At 36.8% G+C, this 20,507-nt stretch overlaps 1 protein-coding gene and 1 long non-coding RNA gene across 2 annotated transcripts in view; both read left to right on the plus strand.

Moving 5' to 3' along the window:
- The first annotated feature begins 253 nt into the window (after positions 1 to 253).
- The window catches only part of LOC122718176, a 29,501-nt gene continuing 9,247 nt past the window's right edge, over positions 254 to 20,507 (plus strand). Inside the window, exons 1-6 of the mRNA XM_043942988.1 lie at positions 254 to 1,910; positions 2,455 to 3,115; positions 5,407 to 5,510; positions 7,466 to 7,642; positions 8,106 to 8,288; positions 8,810 to 8,992. Of these exons, the coding sequence (XP_043798923.1) occupies positions 2,700 to 3,115; positions 5,407 to 5,510; positions 7,466 to 7,642; positions 8,106 to 8,288; positions 8,810 to 8,992 (1,063 nt within the window). The 5' untranslated portion in view covers positions 254 to 1,910; positions 2,455 to 2,699. The remainder of the gene's footprint in view (positions 1,911 to 2,454; positions 3,116 to 5,406; positions 5,511 to 7,465; positions 7,643 to 8,105; positions 8,289 to 8,809; positions 8,993 to 20,507) is intronic.
- On the plus strand, positions 9,841 to 19,821 carry LOC122718177. The gene is made up of 4 exons (XR_006347336.1): positions 9,841 to 10,060; positions 11,241 to 14,665; positions 17,188 to 17,330; positions 19,101 to 19,821. It is a non-coding gene; the product is annotated as an uncharacterized LOC122718177 (long non-coding RNA).

Raw genomic sequence — 20,507 nt, forward strand, 5'->3', positions numbered from 1 at the left:
GCGACGAATGCTCGACAGGAGCGGGTCACCTCGGTGCGTGTGCGTTTCTTCAGTGTCGGGCACGAAGCCAAACGGCGCGTAGCTCTCCTGCTTTTTTTTTTTTTTTTTTTTCACGATCGAGTCGAAAACGCGTTTATTCAATTCGTACGAGAGGCACGAAGATTTTTTTTTTCTTTTTAACCGGCAAACTCGATTTAATTCGCATCTCTTCATATTTCTTCTTCGAGTGTTTACGTTGTTAGATTTTGTTCTTCTGTCGGTAAAAAAAAAAAAAAAAAAAAAAAAAAGAAAAGGAAAGAAATGAAACGCGTTTGAAAAGTTTTTACGTCTCTCTGTTTTTTTATCTCTTCTTCGATCGGCGAGTTCGATCTTGGTGCCAAGGAGGCCAGAAAGAGAAGTGAAAAAAGTGTGCGCGAGTCACGTAGAAGTATTTCTTTTTTCTGAAATTTCTTCCCGCGTGGTATTATCATGCGGACTGCGAAACAGAGATAACGGAAGAGCGCGGTGGGATTTTGTTGAATGGCCCCCTCGGCTTTTCGCGTTGATTTATCGCGAGGCGTGCCGACAGTTTTGGAGACTTTTATTTCACCTGGAATACGAAGTTGGAGAGTGTCGTTTCCCGTGGATTCGTGTGCTTCGAAGAAACTTGAGCCTGAGAGACGAAATGATCGAGGCGGAAGAAAGGATTCAATGATGTCGGAAGTGATGGTTTCCGCGATGTGGTCGATCGAAGTTGAGAGTAAAAGTGTGGGGGACAGGTGAGCGCAGAATGGGTTTGTTTAAGATGGAAAAATTGCTCGTGATCGCGGAAAAACAGGGGCGAATGTTGGTCGATAGTGGTTGATGAGTTTGATCGAGGAGAGGAGATCGATTATCGATCGATCGATCGATCGGTGCCTTTGGAAGAATCGTTTGAGAAATTTGAGAAAAAAAAAAAAAAATATTTGAAACGATTGCGATTCCGTTTCGAAAGTCGATTTTGAAAATTGGAATGGAAATTGGATGTTATATTTCTCGAGAATGATAGAAATAATTTATACTTATATTTTCTTAAGAAGAAAGAATATATATATATATACACATATATACAAGGTAGTATATTTTTGTAAAGAAACTTCCAAAGGTATTATGTCGTAAGCAATATTTCCGAGAGACTGATAATTCAGTGGAACCAAAAATTCCAACAATTCCAAAGATACTACCGTGAGAGTTTACACTTCGAAGAAGGTTTAAAGAGTAATGTTTTGAATAGAGATCGAGTAGTACTGATTCAAAAATAGTCGGGCATCGTTCGATCGCACCAGACGCGAATCGACTTTATCGGTGTATCTTGAAATAAAACAGAGGCGAAACATTCGCTTCACAATCTGCATAACATAAACATAACGATTTTCAAATTTTTGATACTCAATCACACGCAAAGCGTTTTTATTAATCAAAGTATCTACGATAATTCTATCCAAAACGAACGCGTGAAGAGAATCGTGTGTTCTAAAATTAACAGAGTAAACAAATAGATCCTGTCTTTAAAATTAAACGAAGAAAAAAAGAAAAAAAGAAACAACGCCGTTAAAAATCGGTCAATGTCAATGTGCACGTGACGATCGAACTCGCGTTCCCAATATTATTCTAATCCGCGCATCCTTGGTCAACGAGCATCGAGAGTCGTCTGGAAGACTGGAGACTTGGCCGTGGCCGATTAATCGCGCACCAGGGTTTCTTGGTGTGGCAACAAATCTGAAGATGCCGGGAGGCGTCGAGCGAAAATAAAGAGAGCCACGATTTTCATCGGCAAATAATCCTACCTCTTCAGTCTTGCCAGGTTTATCCGAGTTGCTGGCCGCATTCTCGCGAGAATCCTTTGAAAATTTATCGACCTGGATGAATGAGAGAGCCTATCGACGTTTCTAGTAAGTCCGTTTTGTAAATCAATTGTATTTTTTCTGTTAAGAAAAATTATGGAGAACGATCGATAAACCACGGAGGGAACGCTTGAAATCGATTAGCAAATTCTTCTTGAGATTATTTTCTTTTTTTTTTTTTTTTTTTCACATTAAATGTTACAGACACTTTCTGATTTCAACTATCACGTTTATTAGTCTCGATAACTTATAACGTCAAATGTTTATTATTCATTACATTCATATTTTAGAATTTCGTCAGAGAATTAAAATTATCGTGTTTCGATTTCACCATAGCATTTAACAGTTAATTACAATATTATTTTATGTACATATTATTTTACGTTTTTCGAATAATTTTATACAATTTAATTGAGGATGCAATTTGAACAAATTGAACAACACCCACGTGGTTGAACACCCACGTTCGTTCTTACCGCGCAACGGTTTATCACTTAGATGGGAAGCTCCGTAAAGCCCTGTTCCAACGGAATCCTACTTTATTACCCCAAAAGGGCGTCCCCCGTCACCCTTCACTTTTTGTTTCTCACAGGGCCGACGGAAAGGGAAGAGAAACGAGGATCGTGGTTGTTCGCAAAGTGGTCCTCGAGTGGTCTAACCTCGGTACCGAGAAGCCGAGAGAGCCGGTGGCTGGCCATATCGGAAGGGGGAAACAAGAAACAGAGGGAAATTGGCCCGCGTTATCGGCCCACTTGACTCCTTCGCCTGCTCGAGGAGGTTAATTTTAAGAATATCTCGAGAGGAGGGCCACCTCGACCTCTGTGATGATCAACGATCATGGCGCCAGGAGCAACGACCCTGACGAGTCTTCTGTTGTTATTGCTGATGGCGAGGTGCTCGTCGACGTCGAGAACATTTCACTCGAGCACTCAGTCGCCGTTCACCAAGATTCTGAAAGGCGTCAAGCTGCCGGGCGGCTACATGGAGATCATCCAGGAGGACCATTGTTCGCACGGCGCCGTTCGATTGACTTGCAGATCGTTGAAGGCGTTCATCTTCGTCCTGGAAGCGGAGTATCTCTCGAATCTGACGCGTATTTGCGGATACGATTTGCAGAAGTTGATAGGGAGGAAGATGTACAAGAGTCGAGGTAGCGGTTCCTACAAGAAGAAAGGGTTGAAAGGGAATTATATCGACGACGCTGATGAGGAACGATTCGGACTGGTGGATGTTAGACAGTCGTTGAATAAGAGGTATGTTGTTGAATGTGGAAAACTGGTGAACACCATTTTTTTGAAAAATTCTGAGACAATTTATGATCGTTGTTTTAACTTTTTGAAAATCGAATTGTTAAACTTGATCATTTTTATTTATTCGTACCATTCTTTGTGAGACGCATTGTACGGAGTAAATTCGTGAAAGTAATCTCTTATATATGATTGTAGATCAAGATCAGTTTTTCGAATTTTTGTGAACTCGAGGGATACCACTTTCGCTTTTCGTATCATTTCGAATACACAATACACACCGTCTCTGGTAATACGAGTCACCCACTAGGCATCCGCAAGGAAAGGAGAGAGTAAAAGATATTCGGTTTGGATTACATTACCGGCGCGTAGACCACAGAATTAGAAAACCATTCCTGACGCGTTTCAAATATAATTTTATATTCACATCGATATGAAGTCTAATCGATAGAGATTAGAAATTCATTATTTAAATTTTTATCTTCTTCTATTTTATCATAGCCCATCTAATAACAAATACAAAATACTATTATTATAATATGCTCATTGTCCGTCACAACAAACGTGTTCGTTGGCAGAAAAGCGCAAGAATGACGAGGATGATCTATTTCGTGGATAAAATCACCAAAGATAAATGTAGAATCGCTTTTACTTGCAAGCAATCGTTCCTCCTTTCTCTTCCTCTCTCCACGAAATTTACTCTTCTATGACTATGTGTCCCATGTTGGTAACGTGTCTTCAAGGGTGGAACGAAATCTCGACACGCAAAATTGCCGTTTGATGTGCGCCAGTAAAGCGTACGCGAAGTTTTAATTGCCTTTTGAGCGACGTTCGATGCCCGCCGAAGGAGAAATCGTTTCCAGGAGAGCGCATCGCGCGCGAGGAGCACAGCTCGATGAACTTTGTAAATAAGGGGTTGCAACTGCGAACCCGAAGGGAACGTCCCTACCCTATCTCTAGGATTGAATTTTTCTCTTGTCATAGGGATTTCGTCCTTGTTTTTTCCTTCTTTCAAACGAAATTTTTCTACTCTTTGGAAGCACATACAGAACAATTTTTTAAATTAAGCGGAAAATATCGAAGACGAGAAAAATTATCGACAATAAAATATATATATTATTTTGAACAAATATATATTATTTGAATATGTTATTTTTTGTGTAGTATTTTGTAGAATATTGGAGAATATACAGTTATATATTTACAACAATCAACATGAAATATTCTGAGAGAAATATGAAATATTCTCTGAAAAATTAATTAGCATAAAATATCTTTCACGTCTCATTACGTTTTTTGCTATAATAATAATAAGAAGAAGCTATAATAATAATAATAAATCTACTATATCGTTACTACTCGATTCATTCGAAGATCCTAAAACTACTAAAGTTCGAACTCATTAAATTTCAAGCGTTATTAAACCTGAACAAAAAAAACCAAATTACCAGGTAAATTACCATTGCAACTATCCATTAAACGTATCCTCGAACGTATTTTTCTAAAATATTTTCAATATTTTTAAATGGATCCATCAAGCTCAGTCAGGATATGCAAATTTTTCAAGGGAGAGTCAAAGATCGTATCCATTCCAAATCAACAACGTTTGAGACTCGTTCGGAAATGCGACGATGAAAGAGTCGCGAGGTCGAAAAATTCAAAGGGATTCCTCGCGTGGGTGGCGCATGAAACGTTATTTCCCTTTTATTTCCGGCGAGGGGAACGAAGCGATAAAATCGGCGTGAGGGGGAGGGGGTGTATTCACCGTCCCACCACGTGAAAAGGGGTGAAAACCTACGCCCATTGTTCCACCTAGCCTGGCCATTCTCGATCCCTGCGCAACAATCATCTCGATCTGAAAACAATAGCGATTTCTCCTTTGTGAGCGGCCCTCGCACTTTCGACACCCGGTACACACCCCTAATGACCGGCCTCGCTTATTTAATTGACGACGCTGCAGAGAAATCGATACAATCTGCGTTGCGCTGTTTGCTATACGCAAATTTATCTTGTGTACCTGTGTGTTTGGTATCGCGAAATTGGCATAGATTCTCGTTAAGACTTGATAAATTTTCCACGTTTCTTTAAGGAAAAATTTTTTGCTCGGGCAGCAAAGCAAAACTTTTGAATATTCGAATTTTTGAAAGAGGTGTACTTTTAATCGTTAGTAATTTTAGAAATCTATTGGACGTTGAAGTTTTAAAAATCTTGAAACACGGAGAAAGATTTAAGATGCAACGATATGGCGTTAGAGGATTAAATATGAAATCGAGTATTGAATTCTTTCTATATTTTAGATGTTCCGGACAGAAGCATTGTCGTTACAATTTTACTACCGACCACCCGAGCGCCGTTTATTGGAATCCAGCCACATTACGATTGAAGTACGCCTGTATTCCTGGTAAATATTTTTTATAAATTAAATTAATTTATCTAGACATACGAAAAAAAAAATAATTATCTTCTCGCGTTAAAAATAAATTCTATTAATTTTTCCATAGAATTTAACACATGAGAAACAGGAAATACTTGATTTCATTTTTTTTTCACATACACGTCGTCTTCCTTCTCGTAGAGAACGATCGATTTTCAGTCACGTTCTATCGATAATCTTCAATCTAGATAATCCAAACAATATACGAGATAATCTTGATCGAAGCTAGAGAATGAATGCCATGTCACGTGCGATACTTTCTTAATTTTATATGTTACAAAAATCTTTTATATCAACGAATCTTACAAAAGTCTTTCTATTTTCTTCATCACTCGCGTAATTTAAATAAAATTTCCCCAAATCCTTTTAATCCACTTTTCCTTTCCTTCACCTTGAACTTCAAAGTTTATACGAAAGAAAGTTTAAAATCAATAAAAATTCGTAACAAGTTATCCAATAAATTTTTCTCTTTCCCTCAGATTCGCTTAAAATTCTGAAAATCATTTCCAATATTCGCGAAAACGTGATTCGAGACAATTCCATTCTTTATAATATCGAGGGATCAAAAAGTTTCACACGAAACTTTTATAATGACCGACTTTTCGAAGAATCGCAATGAATGACATGTGTGCGACAAAAGACAGAAATTCGAAGGACGCGTTAATCCCTTGTCTCTATGCAACCAGGCGAACTATGAAATAGTAAAAGATGCGGAAAGACTCGTTGAATGCGAATCACAGTCTTCGAGAGGCTCTTTAATCGAGCTTCCTTTCTATATAACACGACCCATCTGCGATCAATATGGAATATTTTTATGTGATAATTTTTATTTTTACGCGATAATTTTCTATCTCCACAGTTAGAAAAATTATAATTTCATATTTAGACTTGTGTGCAATCAATTCATGCGATAATTTTACGTAATTATCGAATGAAAATATTTCTCCAATAGAAAAATTATTATAATTTTAAATTAGAAATTGATCATTGGTTATACAACCAATGATTAATAAACTTGTGTATTACTTTACACATCGTAAAATAATCTTGGTAGACAAGAAAACGTGTTACTTACGTCACAATGTGATCGATGTCTTTATCATAACACCGACATCGTAACATCTGTTTTATATAAATCATTTTTAGCAAATAAACGAGTGCACGTTAAAAAAAATTAATATTTACGAAATCTTAGCCGAGAGAATCTGTGGCAAAAAATTCGTATCGTCATTTCAATATGTATATATATATATATATATACCACTCTCGACGTATCTTTCAATAGAGGAATTTTACCGTTCGAGAAGAATAAGACGACGAAAAGGAACGGGATCGAAGAATAGAGCAAAGATCTTTTTCATCGTTCGAAAAGATAGAGGAAGAATCGTGCCACCCCTTCGATGCCCTACAACCGGTATCAGCCCCCTCCAGGTGTAGGTATTCTCCGGTCGGTTCACCCCTCCTGTGGAAAGTGGGGCAAGGACACCCTCGGTCAGGCGAAACGTCGCATAATGGTGGCGGCAGTCACACTCGAAATCGACAAATGGACCGAAACGGATGCAGATGCTGATTGCGCGTCCTTATGTCGGTAAAAGTGTCGTCCTTTCGCGTCTCTGGAACGAACAATACTCGAGGGAGGTCGATGGCTCGGGGGTGGCAATTCAACTGAGTAGATTCGCGTCGGGGAAAATAGAATTTTTCATGTGTGTTGGTATATAGATAATTTATACTTTCTTCTCCCCCTCCTTCCTTTTCTCCTCTCGTCCGTACATTAGGGAAGAAATTTAATTTCCGTTCCATCCCCCTTAAAATTGTAAAAGAGGTAATTTATAGTCGTATAGCGTTCGTATCATATTTATTCGTGCTTCCTCGACGAAGATGTTTGAACTTCGATTTATTTACATTTTCGGGGATTGTTTCAGAGGCTGCAGTGAGAAAATATTGCAACGAGGAACTGAAGGTGATCCCTGGTGAGGGTGGTTTTATAAATTCACCAGGCTATCCGCTTTACTACCTCGGCGAGAGTACGTGCGGCTGGACGTTCAGGTCGGCTCCTGGGCACAGGATCGTCCTCACGTTCCACGACCTGAATATCCGGGGTAAGTATCGATCCGTTTCCCCTTTATTTCCTCGCTTTCCTTCCGGACTTGAAGATTAACATACGTGCATCTTGCATAGAATCGATTAAGAAATCACGAGTCGTGTGTACTTTACGATTTAAATTAACGAGTTCATTCAGATCGTTTTAATTAATATTTAAGTTCGAGAACGTAGAATCTGTACATATGCTTGGGATTATAATGATTAACGAAATTTAATCTTTTAATAATTTAATAATTAATAATAAAAAATTTAATAATTTAATAAAATTTAATAATTTAATAAAATTTTTTTTCTCCTTCACTTCGCGTGATTTATATTCTATTAAAAAAAAAAAAAAAAATAAATACGAATAGAGTATGTACAGAGTATAGAAATATCTAACGCGATTGTATTATACTTAAGTGAAGAATGTAAGTATAATAAGGATAAAGAAATAAAAATGTTCTAATTGTTTTCCAGGGCCAGAAACAGATGGCAATTGCGTGGACATCGTGAGAGTGCGAGAAAAAGGAAGAACGTTGTTCGAGAATTGCGGTACCGCGGCTGGCGTCAAGGTCGTTTCGAACTCGAGCGTGATCACCCTCGACCTTGTCGCCACGAAGAAGCTGTACACGGCACGAGGATTCTTCTTGCAATATCAAGGTCCGTTTAACCTCCTGAGAACGAAGGTCGATTTGTTTCTTCTTATTTTTTTTTTTTTTCCTGAAATCGAAGATCGAAATCGAGAGAGCTTGGAATTCGATATGAACAAACGATTGCACAATGAATCTTTCATCCAGAAATAACGAATCGACGAACTTTTTTTTTAGAACACAAGCGTGTCTGACATACGATATCTTTTCTCTACGATTTCTTTCATATGTTATGATATGTTCGCCTGGTCGATCGTTGCATTGTGACGTAACGATCGAATATTATGGATCCTTTTTTATCTTGGAGCCAATCAGAATTACAAAATTACATTTGTAGTTCGCAATTTCCATATTTACAATTAAATAAATAATTTCAAGGCAAAACGAATTGAATTGTAAATATGATTGAAATAGATTGATCAATATTCACCAACAATTCGTTGATGCACAACGTAATTATAATTTGACGTGGTGAATAGGAACTATATGCAAATGAACAGCAAACTCTATAGCTGATTATTAACGTTTCAGCGTTGGACTGCCCGGATGTCTCGGTGCCCAACGGAAGTTACGTATTGAATGGCACTCTAACCTCAAGGACTTTTCTCTGCAAATTGGGTACCGTGTTCCCTGACAGTAAAGAAAGGACAAGGATACTCGAGTGCAAGAATGGCAAGTGGAACGAGAGTGCCATCAACATACCAAGTTGCACAGGTAACCGCGATTCCCTTTTTATCAACGAATATTCGCCTGCATGCACCGTATCATTGACACAAAAAATTAATGTAACACGTGCATAATTTACAAGCTACGCGCAAAAATTCTCTATTCTGAAAACGTAAAAAAAGTCAATGTAGCGAATAAAATAAAATTCAAATTATTTTCTAATTAGAAAAAAAAATTAAAAATTTTTAAAAGGAAATTGGACGAGATACAAAATCAATAAAATTCACGTATATAACTAAATGTTAAAATACTTCGATGTTTACCGACAATTACCAATAACACGCGAATGCTTTCAGCAAAATATATTTTCATATATTCTAGGAAAAAGATCTCGATATATTTATACGTATATTTATAATATTTCAACTTCCAATCCATATTCCAACATACGTGTGCATAGCATCACATAAATATATAATAAATATAATAATAAATATAATAAATATCAAATTGTTCTAATATTAATTCGAACTCGAAGCTAATTTTTATCTCAAACGAAATTTTCGAACCGCCACAAATTCCCACGCACGTCAATACGTTTGGCCGAGTTGAAACGATTGCAAGATTATGAAAAAAACATGGGTGGTGGCACTCGCATTAGTAGCTACGTCCCTCACGGGTCTCCCGGGAACCCATGGCTGTCCATCGCGTTTCGAAAGGGGAAACCCGTGGTGGGGGATATCACGGTGAACGGCGGGGACACAGGAAGAGGGGTTGTCGGTGGCGGGGCAGGATGAAAGAAAAAGACGGAGGGAAAGAATCTTGGGGCGGAGAAGTATTCGTGAAGGTACCATACATCGGTAGCGTTGCACACGTAACGACGCCAGCCGTCTCGACACCACGTGTCCCGGTCGAAAAAATCATTTGAAAATCAATTTTTCGTGCCAATTGATTACGTAAATATCGTATCTTTCCACGCAATTATACATTTTCACATATCCGCCTCCAGTTAATCGGTTTCATCGATCGCGAAACGTTCGTATTCGCGAAACGACCTCGAGGAAGAAAGAATCGCGCATCATCAACCATCTTAACACATCGTTTTGAGCACATCAGGTAACTTTTATCTTTTTTTTTTTTTTTTTTTTAAATAATCGGTAGATCATTTGCTTTTTTTTTTNAAATAATCGGTAGATCATTTGCTTTTTTTTTTTTTTTTACTACGATATATCTATTTTATTGTAAATAGAATCTACGGATTATTTGCTTTTCACGACACTTAATTTCACGACACTACGTTTACGCATGGACATTTGTAAGAATAGTTTAACGTGACGAATCGCGAATTCATATAGAAGCGTTGTAGAACAACCTCACTGATGAAGCGGATTCTTCCGCGATAAATCAACGTTCCTTTGTTTTCCATTCTCTTCTTTTTATTTTCATTTCTTGACCACGAGTAATGCACGATCTTGAGAATATAACCAACGCACGGAATGGTCTTCCAACTTGAACTTTCGTACTCGAATGGAATCGCGAATTAATTAACGGCACCCGGAAGCTTTCTTCGCGCTTCTGGCTGGGGGATCGGCTCTTTAAAATGCGATACATTCAGCGGATTATTAATTATCCTCGTGCGGTCGTGTTGAGAAGACTTCTCCTTAATCTGAAGTGAACCCTTCAACTTTACTCTCTCGTTGAACTCGTGATAAATTTGAAAATCGGATTATACAGCAATTTTTACAATAAAAATTGTCTACACTTTCAAATCCTCAAGTTCTCCTTAATCTGGAGTGAATTTTTCAATTATAACGTCCTGGTGAAATTATGACAAATTTCAAAATAAAACGTCGGATAATTATATTCTTTTATTTTCTCGATGAAAATTTGTTACACTTTCAAATTATTTAAATTATTTGATCAACGATCTTCTGCCACAGTGTACAATAAATTTGAAAATACATACAAGAAATATATCTACATACATTTCAATAACTCTTTCGTTGAATACTAAAAAATTTACAACGAAATATAATCTATATAATATTAATTTTTGCATACCAATTTTCTCTTATCAGCTTGCCAAATGTACAGGCTCGTGATATTTATTTTTCTTCTGAAATCTCCCGTTATCGTGTGGTTGCGGCGCACGCGTTATCGACTCGACCGTTTCCTCTCGAAAATCGACCGATTCCTATGACGATATACAGTCACCGCTAATTCTACGCTGAATGAAAGCTCTGAAAGGAGTATGGAACGAACAGCTGCGGGATAAATGAAAAATTTTTTTTTGTAGTCAAAAAAGGAGAGAAAGAAAAGGAGAGAAAGAGAGAAGAAAAAAAAAATTGCCCGAATCCTCTCGTGGTTTTTCACACCTCTCGAACAAAGAGGATCGGGAATGAATGTGTCTGTCCAATATTCTTTGTGCGTCTCTCCATTCACCTCGATAATAACTTCGTCGGCCCGGAAAGAGTTCCCTCTTCATTCCCGGGAATATCGAAAAGTTTTCGCGGAGGGCTTTCACCGAGGCCGTAAGAAAACGGCTCGCGAGATTATTGCCTTTCTTACCGGAGGAACTTGGGATTTAAAGGCAATGAGAACGAGGCCGGGCAAGGTTTGTGCATCGTAACGGTGATTGAATTTCCAAGGAGATTGTTCGAAACATTGATTACTTTTTTTTTTGTTAGAACGTTGGAACGAGCTAGCGAAACAAAGCCATTAATAAGGTATTCTATAAATGAGACAAACGAGGAATGAGACAAACGAGGAACGAGGAAGATAATTTAGTAGATTGTTATTTTAAATACCTATTCGAGAGTGAATTGTTGGATTGGAAACTAAAATATCCATTGTTCCGTGAAGAATTTGTAGGGAAAATCCACGAATTGGGCAACCTTCTTTTAGTGCAGAAACAAAGGGTGTATTGTCTTTAAATTTGCCTCCCTGGTTCGTGGTTGAATACCTTTCATTTTCAATTCAACGAGCAATTCGAGGAAAATTTATATTCACAATTAGAAATATAATGGAAAAAATAATGGAAAATTAATTTTCAGTTTGCAAAAGAATCGTATATTTTGAGAATTTGTTGAAATCAATTTGAATTATCGATCTATTCCCGCGCTTTCATTTTCCGCCATCTGTATTTGTTCCCGCGAAGGAACAAACTTTCAAAACTTCCTACGAAACAGCTATAGGAGCATGCGTTGCTTGCATTATATTTGCATACATTTTATAACGAATACATAATTCAAAAGATACGTAGTTTCGAATAAAAGTGTGATCTCACGAACGAGAAACACGAAAATGGAGAGGTAACTGGCTCGTATTCGTCGTTGTGGTGGGGAGAAGCGAGGAGTGGGAGTAAATGGCGACTGGAGGGGATAATCGCCCCTATCGTACCCCCACCATCGTCACCTCCTTGCGCGCGGAGATAATTTTAGAGTTGAGAAAATAAAACAACATTGCGATTGCACATGTTCAACAAGCAGCTGAAACAAAATTGAACTTTGAAAACCTGATGATTCTATGCCTATACATAGAATTCTTTTGTATTCTCGATAAACGATGATCGCTTTTATTTTTATAAAATAAAATAAATAGAACGATTTAAAAGATAAAGATAAAAAATCATATATAAGAAAAAAAATTAAATTCTTTTTCACACATTAAATTAGAAATATTTTATTTTTTATATTAAAAGAAAATGATGTGCAATTAATTCTTAATGAATGCATTATATTTTATTATTTTGTTTTCGTGCAGTATGAATGTTAAACAGGTAATTAATATTAATGATGCGTCAACTACGTTTATAAAATTATTTTCCACGATTCATCATTCCAAAGTTTAACCAAATACTTTAACAATGCCTCGCAACATAATTACAAATTACAAATAAGATCTTATTTACATTCTATTTAACCCGAGATGATTTAATATATACCGATTACATTAAACATTACCTAAAATTATACAAAACTTGTAAAAAAACAATACGAAATCAATAAAAAAAAATCAGTCGTTCAAAACAAATTGTAGAATACGAAAAAAAAAAAAAAGCAATATCGAGGAAACGCCAAGCAATAATCGTGATAGAAAGGTTGATCGAATCCAAAGAGGACAGCTTGTTTTCATCCTGGAGAGAATTTGCGTGGGAGGTGGACGTAGAACGATATATATATATATATATATATATTGGTAGTGGGGGTGAAACGATCGCCCCTGTTTATTCCCCCACCACCAGCGCTATTCACTCCGTCTCTGTCGCTCCTTGCCCTCCCCATCAACCACGAGCGTTGATGTACGAGGTAGAGAAGGTTTGTGTCCAGTCGTCGTCGGAGTTTCTGATAGTGGGACCACGCGACTCTTGCCGTCTTATCGTCTCTTGGCTTTTTATCAATGGAGAGCTCGTGTCACCGTCTTTCACGTTTACGTACGCACGCCTCGCGATTACGCTCAACGACGCACGCGCGATATCGTGAGGAGAAGAGAAACAAACGTTCTGGACGTACGATTGCGAGGGAGGCCAGTCCGGAATTTTACTCGTCGCGTTTCTGGACGACGAATTCTCTTTGCACGGGGCACGAAGAGAAGTCGATGGAATAAGACGAGAACGGGTTCAAAGGTCCACGGTGTGTGTTCCACTCCGATTCGTAGCTCGAAGGCCTGGCTTTGGTTTCGTTTATTCGACACATCTCGGATAATCAACACGAGTCAGAAGGAGAAAATTCGCCTCGAGGGCTTGATGCTATAAAAACGAGGAGGAGAGACGTGATCTTCGTTCTCCGTCTTTTGTCGGTGAAAGAGAGCAGATTCAGATTCAGAGCAGAAGGAAGGAAAGAGACCCGTTCGAGAAACCGAATCGCTGTCCTGCACGATCTGCTTGGCCTAGCTTCGACTGACTTTACTTGGATGAAGTTGGACAGCCTGTCTTGACCGAGAAAAGTATAACAACGGCACGAATTTGATCTGGTTTGATCCCTTTATTCATCGTTCGTTACCGAATTCGGTTTCGACCTCTCAAATTGGCGAAGAAAGTTGAGCGATCAATATTCGATCGATATTGGAAACAAATTTTTTTTCCTTTGATCGATGGTAGATCATCGAGACGAGAAATTTACACATATTGTTTTAGATTGTCTTATCTAAGACGTTTTATATAATACTGGAATAAGATACGTAGAGTAGAAATAAAAAGAAAAAGAAGAAGAAGAAGAAAAAGAAATTGAATAAACAAAAACAAATTTCCAAAGGGTAATGAATTATTGAATGATTTGGTCTAGTTAGAGATAAGTTTGATGTTGCAACATTAATCTTCTCGAATCTAGTAATAGAATATTCGTGGAAAGATATTTTTAAGAGCATATTTTTGAGAATGATCATTGAGCCAAAGAGTCTGAGAATAAATTAAGCAAAGGTCAGAGTTCAATAGAAAATCAGCCCTCACGTGTCGTATGAAAATAGTTCAAATAGAAGAGGAAAGGCGTGTCCCATAAAGAACTTCCTAATATATCATCGTTCCATGCTTTCAATCTTGGAAAAATCATTGGATATATTTCGTTCGATACGAATTAACCGTTCGAAGTCCAAAGAAATTCGATTTGAATCTGTATTACGGAAGAGCACGTGGCCAAGATAGACAAAGGGAGATCAGTAAAATAGGACAACTGTAATCAGACGATTTATCAAAAAAAAAAAAAGCGACGCACAAACGTTGAACAGGTATTGAAAATTTTCTTACAATGCAACAGAATGCATTTTGCTCGCGTATATTATATACTACATATTATGTACTTATATATATATATATACGTTACGAGGTTACGAGGAAAAAAAGAAACAGATTGCACGGTGGGCAATGTATAGTAAAAAGACCGTGTATTACACGGGATAGAGAGGAGAGGGTACGTGCAACGGAATCGAATGAAAACGTGCACCGTTGTATACGGTTCTCCTTTTCTTTTTTCCCTCTCTTCTCTTCTCTGTCTCTCTTTCTCATTCTGTCTATGCCCACGATCTTTCTCTTCCTTCGAATCCCCTGAAGAGACGAGTCCAAAGCCAATTGACGCAACATACGTACTTATCGCAGAACAAGGACACTTTTAATCGCGCTGAACGCATATTTGTTGAAAAATAGTTCGTGAAAAATTTGTTATAAATATTTTATGAGAGTTTGTTTTTTTTCCTAAAATCAATATTTAATATTTTTTTTTTAAATTACGATGAAAATAGTTTTCTTTTTTTTTTTTTTTTTTTTAATATCGTTTTTTAATATTCAGATGAAACACTTGCTTGTTGAAATTCAATTTTCATTGTTCGAAATAAATTTGTAGAAGAATGGATTCCATTATTTTGAAGAAAATTTATTGGAGCACATTTGCTTTTAGAAAGAGTCGTAATACCTCGAAACGGTATAGTGTATACAAAGAACGAATATAGGGGTTCTACGAAAGAGGGGATAAGGATAGTCCATGTGGCGTCGTTAACTCAACGTCGTGTTCATCATTCTCAATGCCCTGCACGATTGCCTTACAATGTTTTCGACAGTCACGGCATATCAATTTATATTTATTTACACGTATTTTTTTCAATCTATACGATACGTCTCTTTATTTTAATAAAAATATTATCTCGAAAAATTTCAGATAATAAAAATAGCACTTTACATATTTTATCGCATAACTGTTCAAAACTTTAGAGAAGATATAATTAAAAAATCTTTAATATTATAAAAAGCGATATTTCAACTCGATAATTCTCAAATATTAAAAAAAAAAAAAAAGAAACTCATCGTTATCTATTCCTCGCGTGTAAAAACGGCCCCAAGATCGGAAAGAGGCGTGCCATCGTCAGGTAGAGGGGATCTCATAGAGATGCACTGGCAGCACAAGCGATAAGAGATAACCGGCAAAATCTCTTTTCTTCGCATTTTTCTTTTCCCAATATGTTGTATTTCGTTTTTTTCTCTTTTTTTCTTTTTTTTTTTGTTTACGACTCCGGGTCAAAGAGTATCGTGGTCTTGAACGAATCAAGGCGTCGTCGCCCATCACGCCACGCGTTTCTCGTCGATGATAAAACCGATGGGATAGCGGAGATCTTACTCAGTTTGTCCCTTCTGCTCCGCGAGTCTTCTACGAGTTGCTTATCGACTATGACGAGGAAAGATCGCGCCTTTCTTTCACCATCGTGACGTTATTAACTTGACCTTCGTTAAAAAAAAACAGTTTGAAACGATTCCTCGTCCATTTTTTTTCTTTCTTTTTTTTTTTTTTTTAATTCTCGCAAAAATCGAGACGAGAGGATCGTAATCGGTGTTGTTCTCTGTCGGTTATGATATAAAAACGAGAGTGTTATAAATATTATTGTTATTAGATAATATTCAGATTTCGAATTATGCACTCCGTTCGATGTAGAACTTGTGTCTCGGTGTATTTAACTTGGTTCACCGGTTTCCGGTTTTGTTATTCGAACGGAATGAAACTCCCGAGTGACTAACCGAGTGACGAATCGATCTTCGATATCGACTTGCCTATAAATTTTCTGCTTATCCGATTGAATTAATGACACCAGTGATTGAAAGAAGTAGAGACGAATCCAAGTTTCTTGGAAAATTCGCGATTTCGCTTGGAAAAAGAAAATAGGAGAGAAGACGGTGAAATAATTCGATGAAAGATAGACGATGCAGTTTCGTACATGTTCAGTAGCGACAGATTTATGATAAGTGGAAAAAACGGAGGAAATGTAAAGAGGAAAGGTCGTTAGAAAAAAAAAAAAAAAAGAAAAAGAAGAAAACGAAGAAAATAATTCGACGAAAGATAGATTTAATATACTTTTCTATTTTGTCCAAAAAAACTTGCGATAGAAGAATAAACAAAGAAAAGGATAAAGAAAGAGGATAGAAATTTTCTTAGAAAAATTCGTATTACTTTTAGACGAAAAAGAGTGGGTGATAATAATTCTATGAAAGATGTTAGCGTTTTCTATTATTGTCCATTCCTTAAGACTAATAGAGTTGAGATGAAAGGATAAGATAGATTCAAGGGAAAAATAGGTGAAAAACTTAGGCGGAAAAGGGAGGAGGAGAGAGAAAGAGATCGGTAAAGGAGAGACAGAGACAGCGGAGAGGAGAAGCTTTGGGGAGAGACTCCACGCCAGAGTGGTTTGAACGCGGGCCCACTGATGCTATAGTAGTATAGTTCGAGGAGCCAGGAGAAACAGTCTGTTTAAATCGAACTGTCGTGCAGGAACGCGTTATGGTGGTGTGTAGCAGCTGACAGTACGCGGACGCACACGAGTTTCGGGTGTAAGGAAGGTACCGACGAGGATCTACTTGCCGATTGTTTCACCATGATACGAATATTCACAGACACCTTCAGGAATCTTATAAGTAAGTGATCCTGATGATACTGCGATAAAAAATTCATTCTAACGAACTATCTTCGTCTCATTCGTTGTCAAAATAATCTCATTTTTCAAAGAAGAATCAAACTATTTCGCTAAACATAAATTTTATATTATATTAGTCGAAACTGTGTTGAACAGAGGAATAATTCAAAGAGTTAATTTAATTTGTGTATTGAGATTATTAATTGGAAAATGAATAATTTGTATGGCGGTATCCCTATTTGAATATTTGCTTGGGATTTGATTGGAAATCATTCGTAATTGGTTAAATTCGTTATTTAATTAATTAATTTAGTTAAATAATAGATAATAGCGGTTTATTGACAGAGGAAGGAATAGTAATAAGCATAATTGAAAAAATATTTACTAATTTGAATTTCAAATCGATTTCATACATGTTAAAAATTGTCTATTTTTCAATGATGTGATAAAAATAAATTATAAATGTTTAATTTAATAACATTGGTTGGGAAGGATAAGCGAGGAGTTAATTGAAAAAAATCTGTGGAAACAATGATTCTTTTTCACAGTTTCTAAATAACAAAAACGTTGCATCATTTCGCTTCGATTTTGCTTTATTAAACCGTCAAACGCAAGCCTCAAAGTTGACATACTCGCACGTTAAACGAGTCCATATAGCGGTCATATTAATCAAATTATTTATATCGTATCCCTCGTCAACACCGTCATATACGTAGAATCACGTGTACGTGCAATTCGTATCCGACCAAAACACGATCTTGAATCCGAGATGACGTTTTTTTACGTCATTGTGCGCGTAATTAAACGAAGAATATACAATATTCGTATTCATTAAAAAAAAAAAAAAAAAAGAAATACAAATTTTTAAAAATTTTTCTTACAATAATTAAATAATAAATAATTATTTGATAAGAAATAATCGCGGTTAGAAATAGTCTTGATACTTTATCTATCGGAATTATTTTCAGCTGACGTTGCACACAGTGTAATAATATATATAAAAATTCTTTTCGATCGTTTCCAATAATTTAGCCGACACGACGGAAAATTTTTTCATCTTCGTGTTATATAATTCCACGTATCATCGCAAACAGTCAATTGTATCTCAAGATCATTCGTCTCTCACGATTTCTGCGTCCTACGCGATTTTATTTCAAACTTGCATCGAACCGCCTCGAACTCACCCCAACACCCCTATATCGAGCGGAAGGAAATCTTTTCTCATTGTTTCTCGGCCAATCTTTTATCCACGATTTCCATCAGCTTTCACGCATCGAACTCGTCTTTTATCGACGATTTCCATCAGGTTGCACACGTCGATTCCACCATTTTTTCTTATATTCCATACCCTTCTCCAACCTTCACCCGCAGCACGTGGCATACGTGACTGATGCAACGTACCTGCACAACATACAACGCTCTAGATTTACGTGTGCACGTATTTACAACCTTGTGTATCCTGTGGCCAGCTTTCTTTTCTGGCCTTTGTATCCAATTCTAAAATTAGGCACATTTCCACGATGTGATGCAACGTAGAGCTATCGATAATTTCGTCTATTCTTCGATTGAAATAATACCTTTTATCGGGTTCTTTGATGAGGGTGATTCATCTCGTTTTGCGTCGTTTATCAATGATCGATTCGATGATCGTTGAAAGGATGAAGATATAGATAGTCCGAAGAAATTCTGGCAACAGATCGAGATTTATTGTAATCGTCGTTTACTCAACTCGAATATATAGTCTTTTGACGTTGATTTTTTTATGTTGTAGGAAGCTATAATTCTAGAGAATTGTTTGAGTGGACAAATGCAACGGTTCTCAACACTGGGATTTAACACAAACCTCAAAAGATCTGATTTCACTAGAAATATTTGCATGGATAAAAGAATTATTAGCTCCTCAGATTATAAGATTTATTATTAAAAGAATTCTTTTCTCTAGGCGGGAAAATAAAACGGTTTAATAATCCAGACAATGCACGCGCGTGTGCAACGAGAATCATAGGAAGTTATCCTACGAATAGGATATATTCATATAAGAATACGAACAATTAATTCTTTCCGGAGTTAGAAAGTACTATTGTTGTGCTTCAAGAGATACATTAAGGACTACATTTAGAGTCAAGTTTATATTCTTATTCTATTGTAAAAGCAAATAAGAATGACAGTTTGCAAGCTCTCAAAGTTTCGCAAAGCCCGATTCCATAAATACACATTTGCGCATACCAAGAGTCTGAGATGATGAGAAAAAGCAAAGCAATAGAGAAGTATAAATAGATACGAGACAAAAGTAATAAACTTTATGATGGATTTTATTCGGAATATCCGGTGAATTCTCATTTTGACTTATTATAATTTCGACTTGCGATCGAGGGCGCATAATAATTGTAAAGTTTGAGAGACTTTAATCGTCAAGAAAGTTTCTTCACGCAAACTTTCTTATCAATTGTTTCCACTCTTTGTTCCAACTTTTATTAAAAAAATTAATTTTACGTTGTGTTTTTATTATTTATTTCTATCTTTGGTCAACAATTTATTAAAGTTTTGTTTATTTTTTATACAGTTTCTGAAATAATGATAAATATCGGGTAAGAAACTTCAGAAACTTTTTTTCATACACTTTGAAAAGATAAATGTCATACAAACGCGAAAAGAAAATTATATCCTTTCCACGCTGTGAACACGCTGTGCTGTCTGTTCGCTGCAAAGTTTCACACGATTCCAGGAAAGTTGGTAATACTTTCAAAAAAGAAAGTATTCTTATTTAATTTATTTGATCAATAATTCACGGATTAAAATTCTAATTTAAATTTTATATACAAAATTCTCCATTTTGTACAGTCTCTCGAGTTTTGTTATATTTTTATCCGATGTTTGATCTTAATCTTAATCGATCCTTCATAAATTTCTTCATAAAGGGAATTCGTCACTGTTCTCTGCAACGATTCTGCGTCACACTCGAGGAAACATTCGGTTGTAAGTGGCATCTCGACCAGCAGTCGGCCACTCTCAAGGATTAACTAAGTTAGAGGGTTAGCGACAATTGTGGGTGATTGAACGATCACTAAAGAGACCCTTCATTGATGTACATGAAACACACCCGTTTCAGTCTGTTCAAGTGTCCCGTGGAACCTGGTCGACGAATCAAAACCTTCGTACAACAGTGGGAATATCTTTG

This window comes from Apis laboriosa, unplaced genomic scaffold (assembly GCF_014066325.1).
Source record: "Apis laboriosa isolate Shangri-la unplaced genomic scaffold, ASM1406632v1 scaffold5_cov152, whole genome shotgun sequence".
NCBI classification, from domain to species: Eukaryota; Metazoa; Arthropoda; class Insecta; order Hymenoptera; family Apidae; genus Apis; species Apis laboriosa.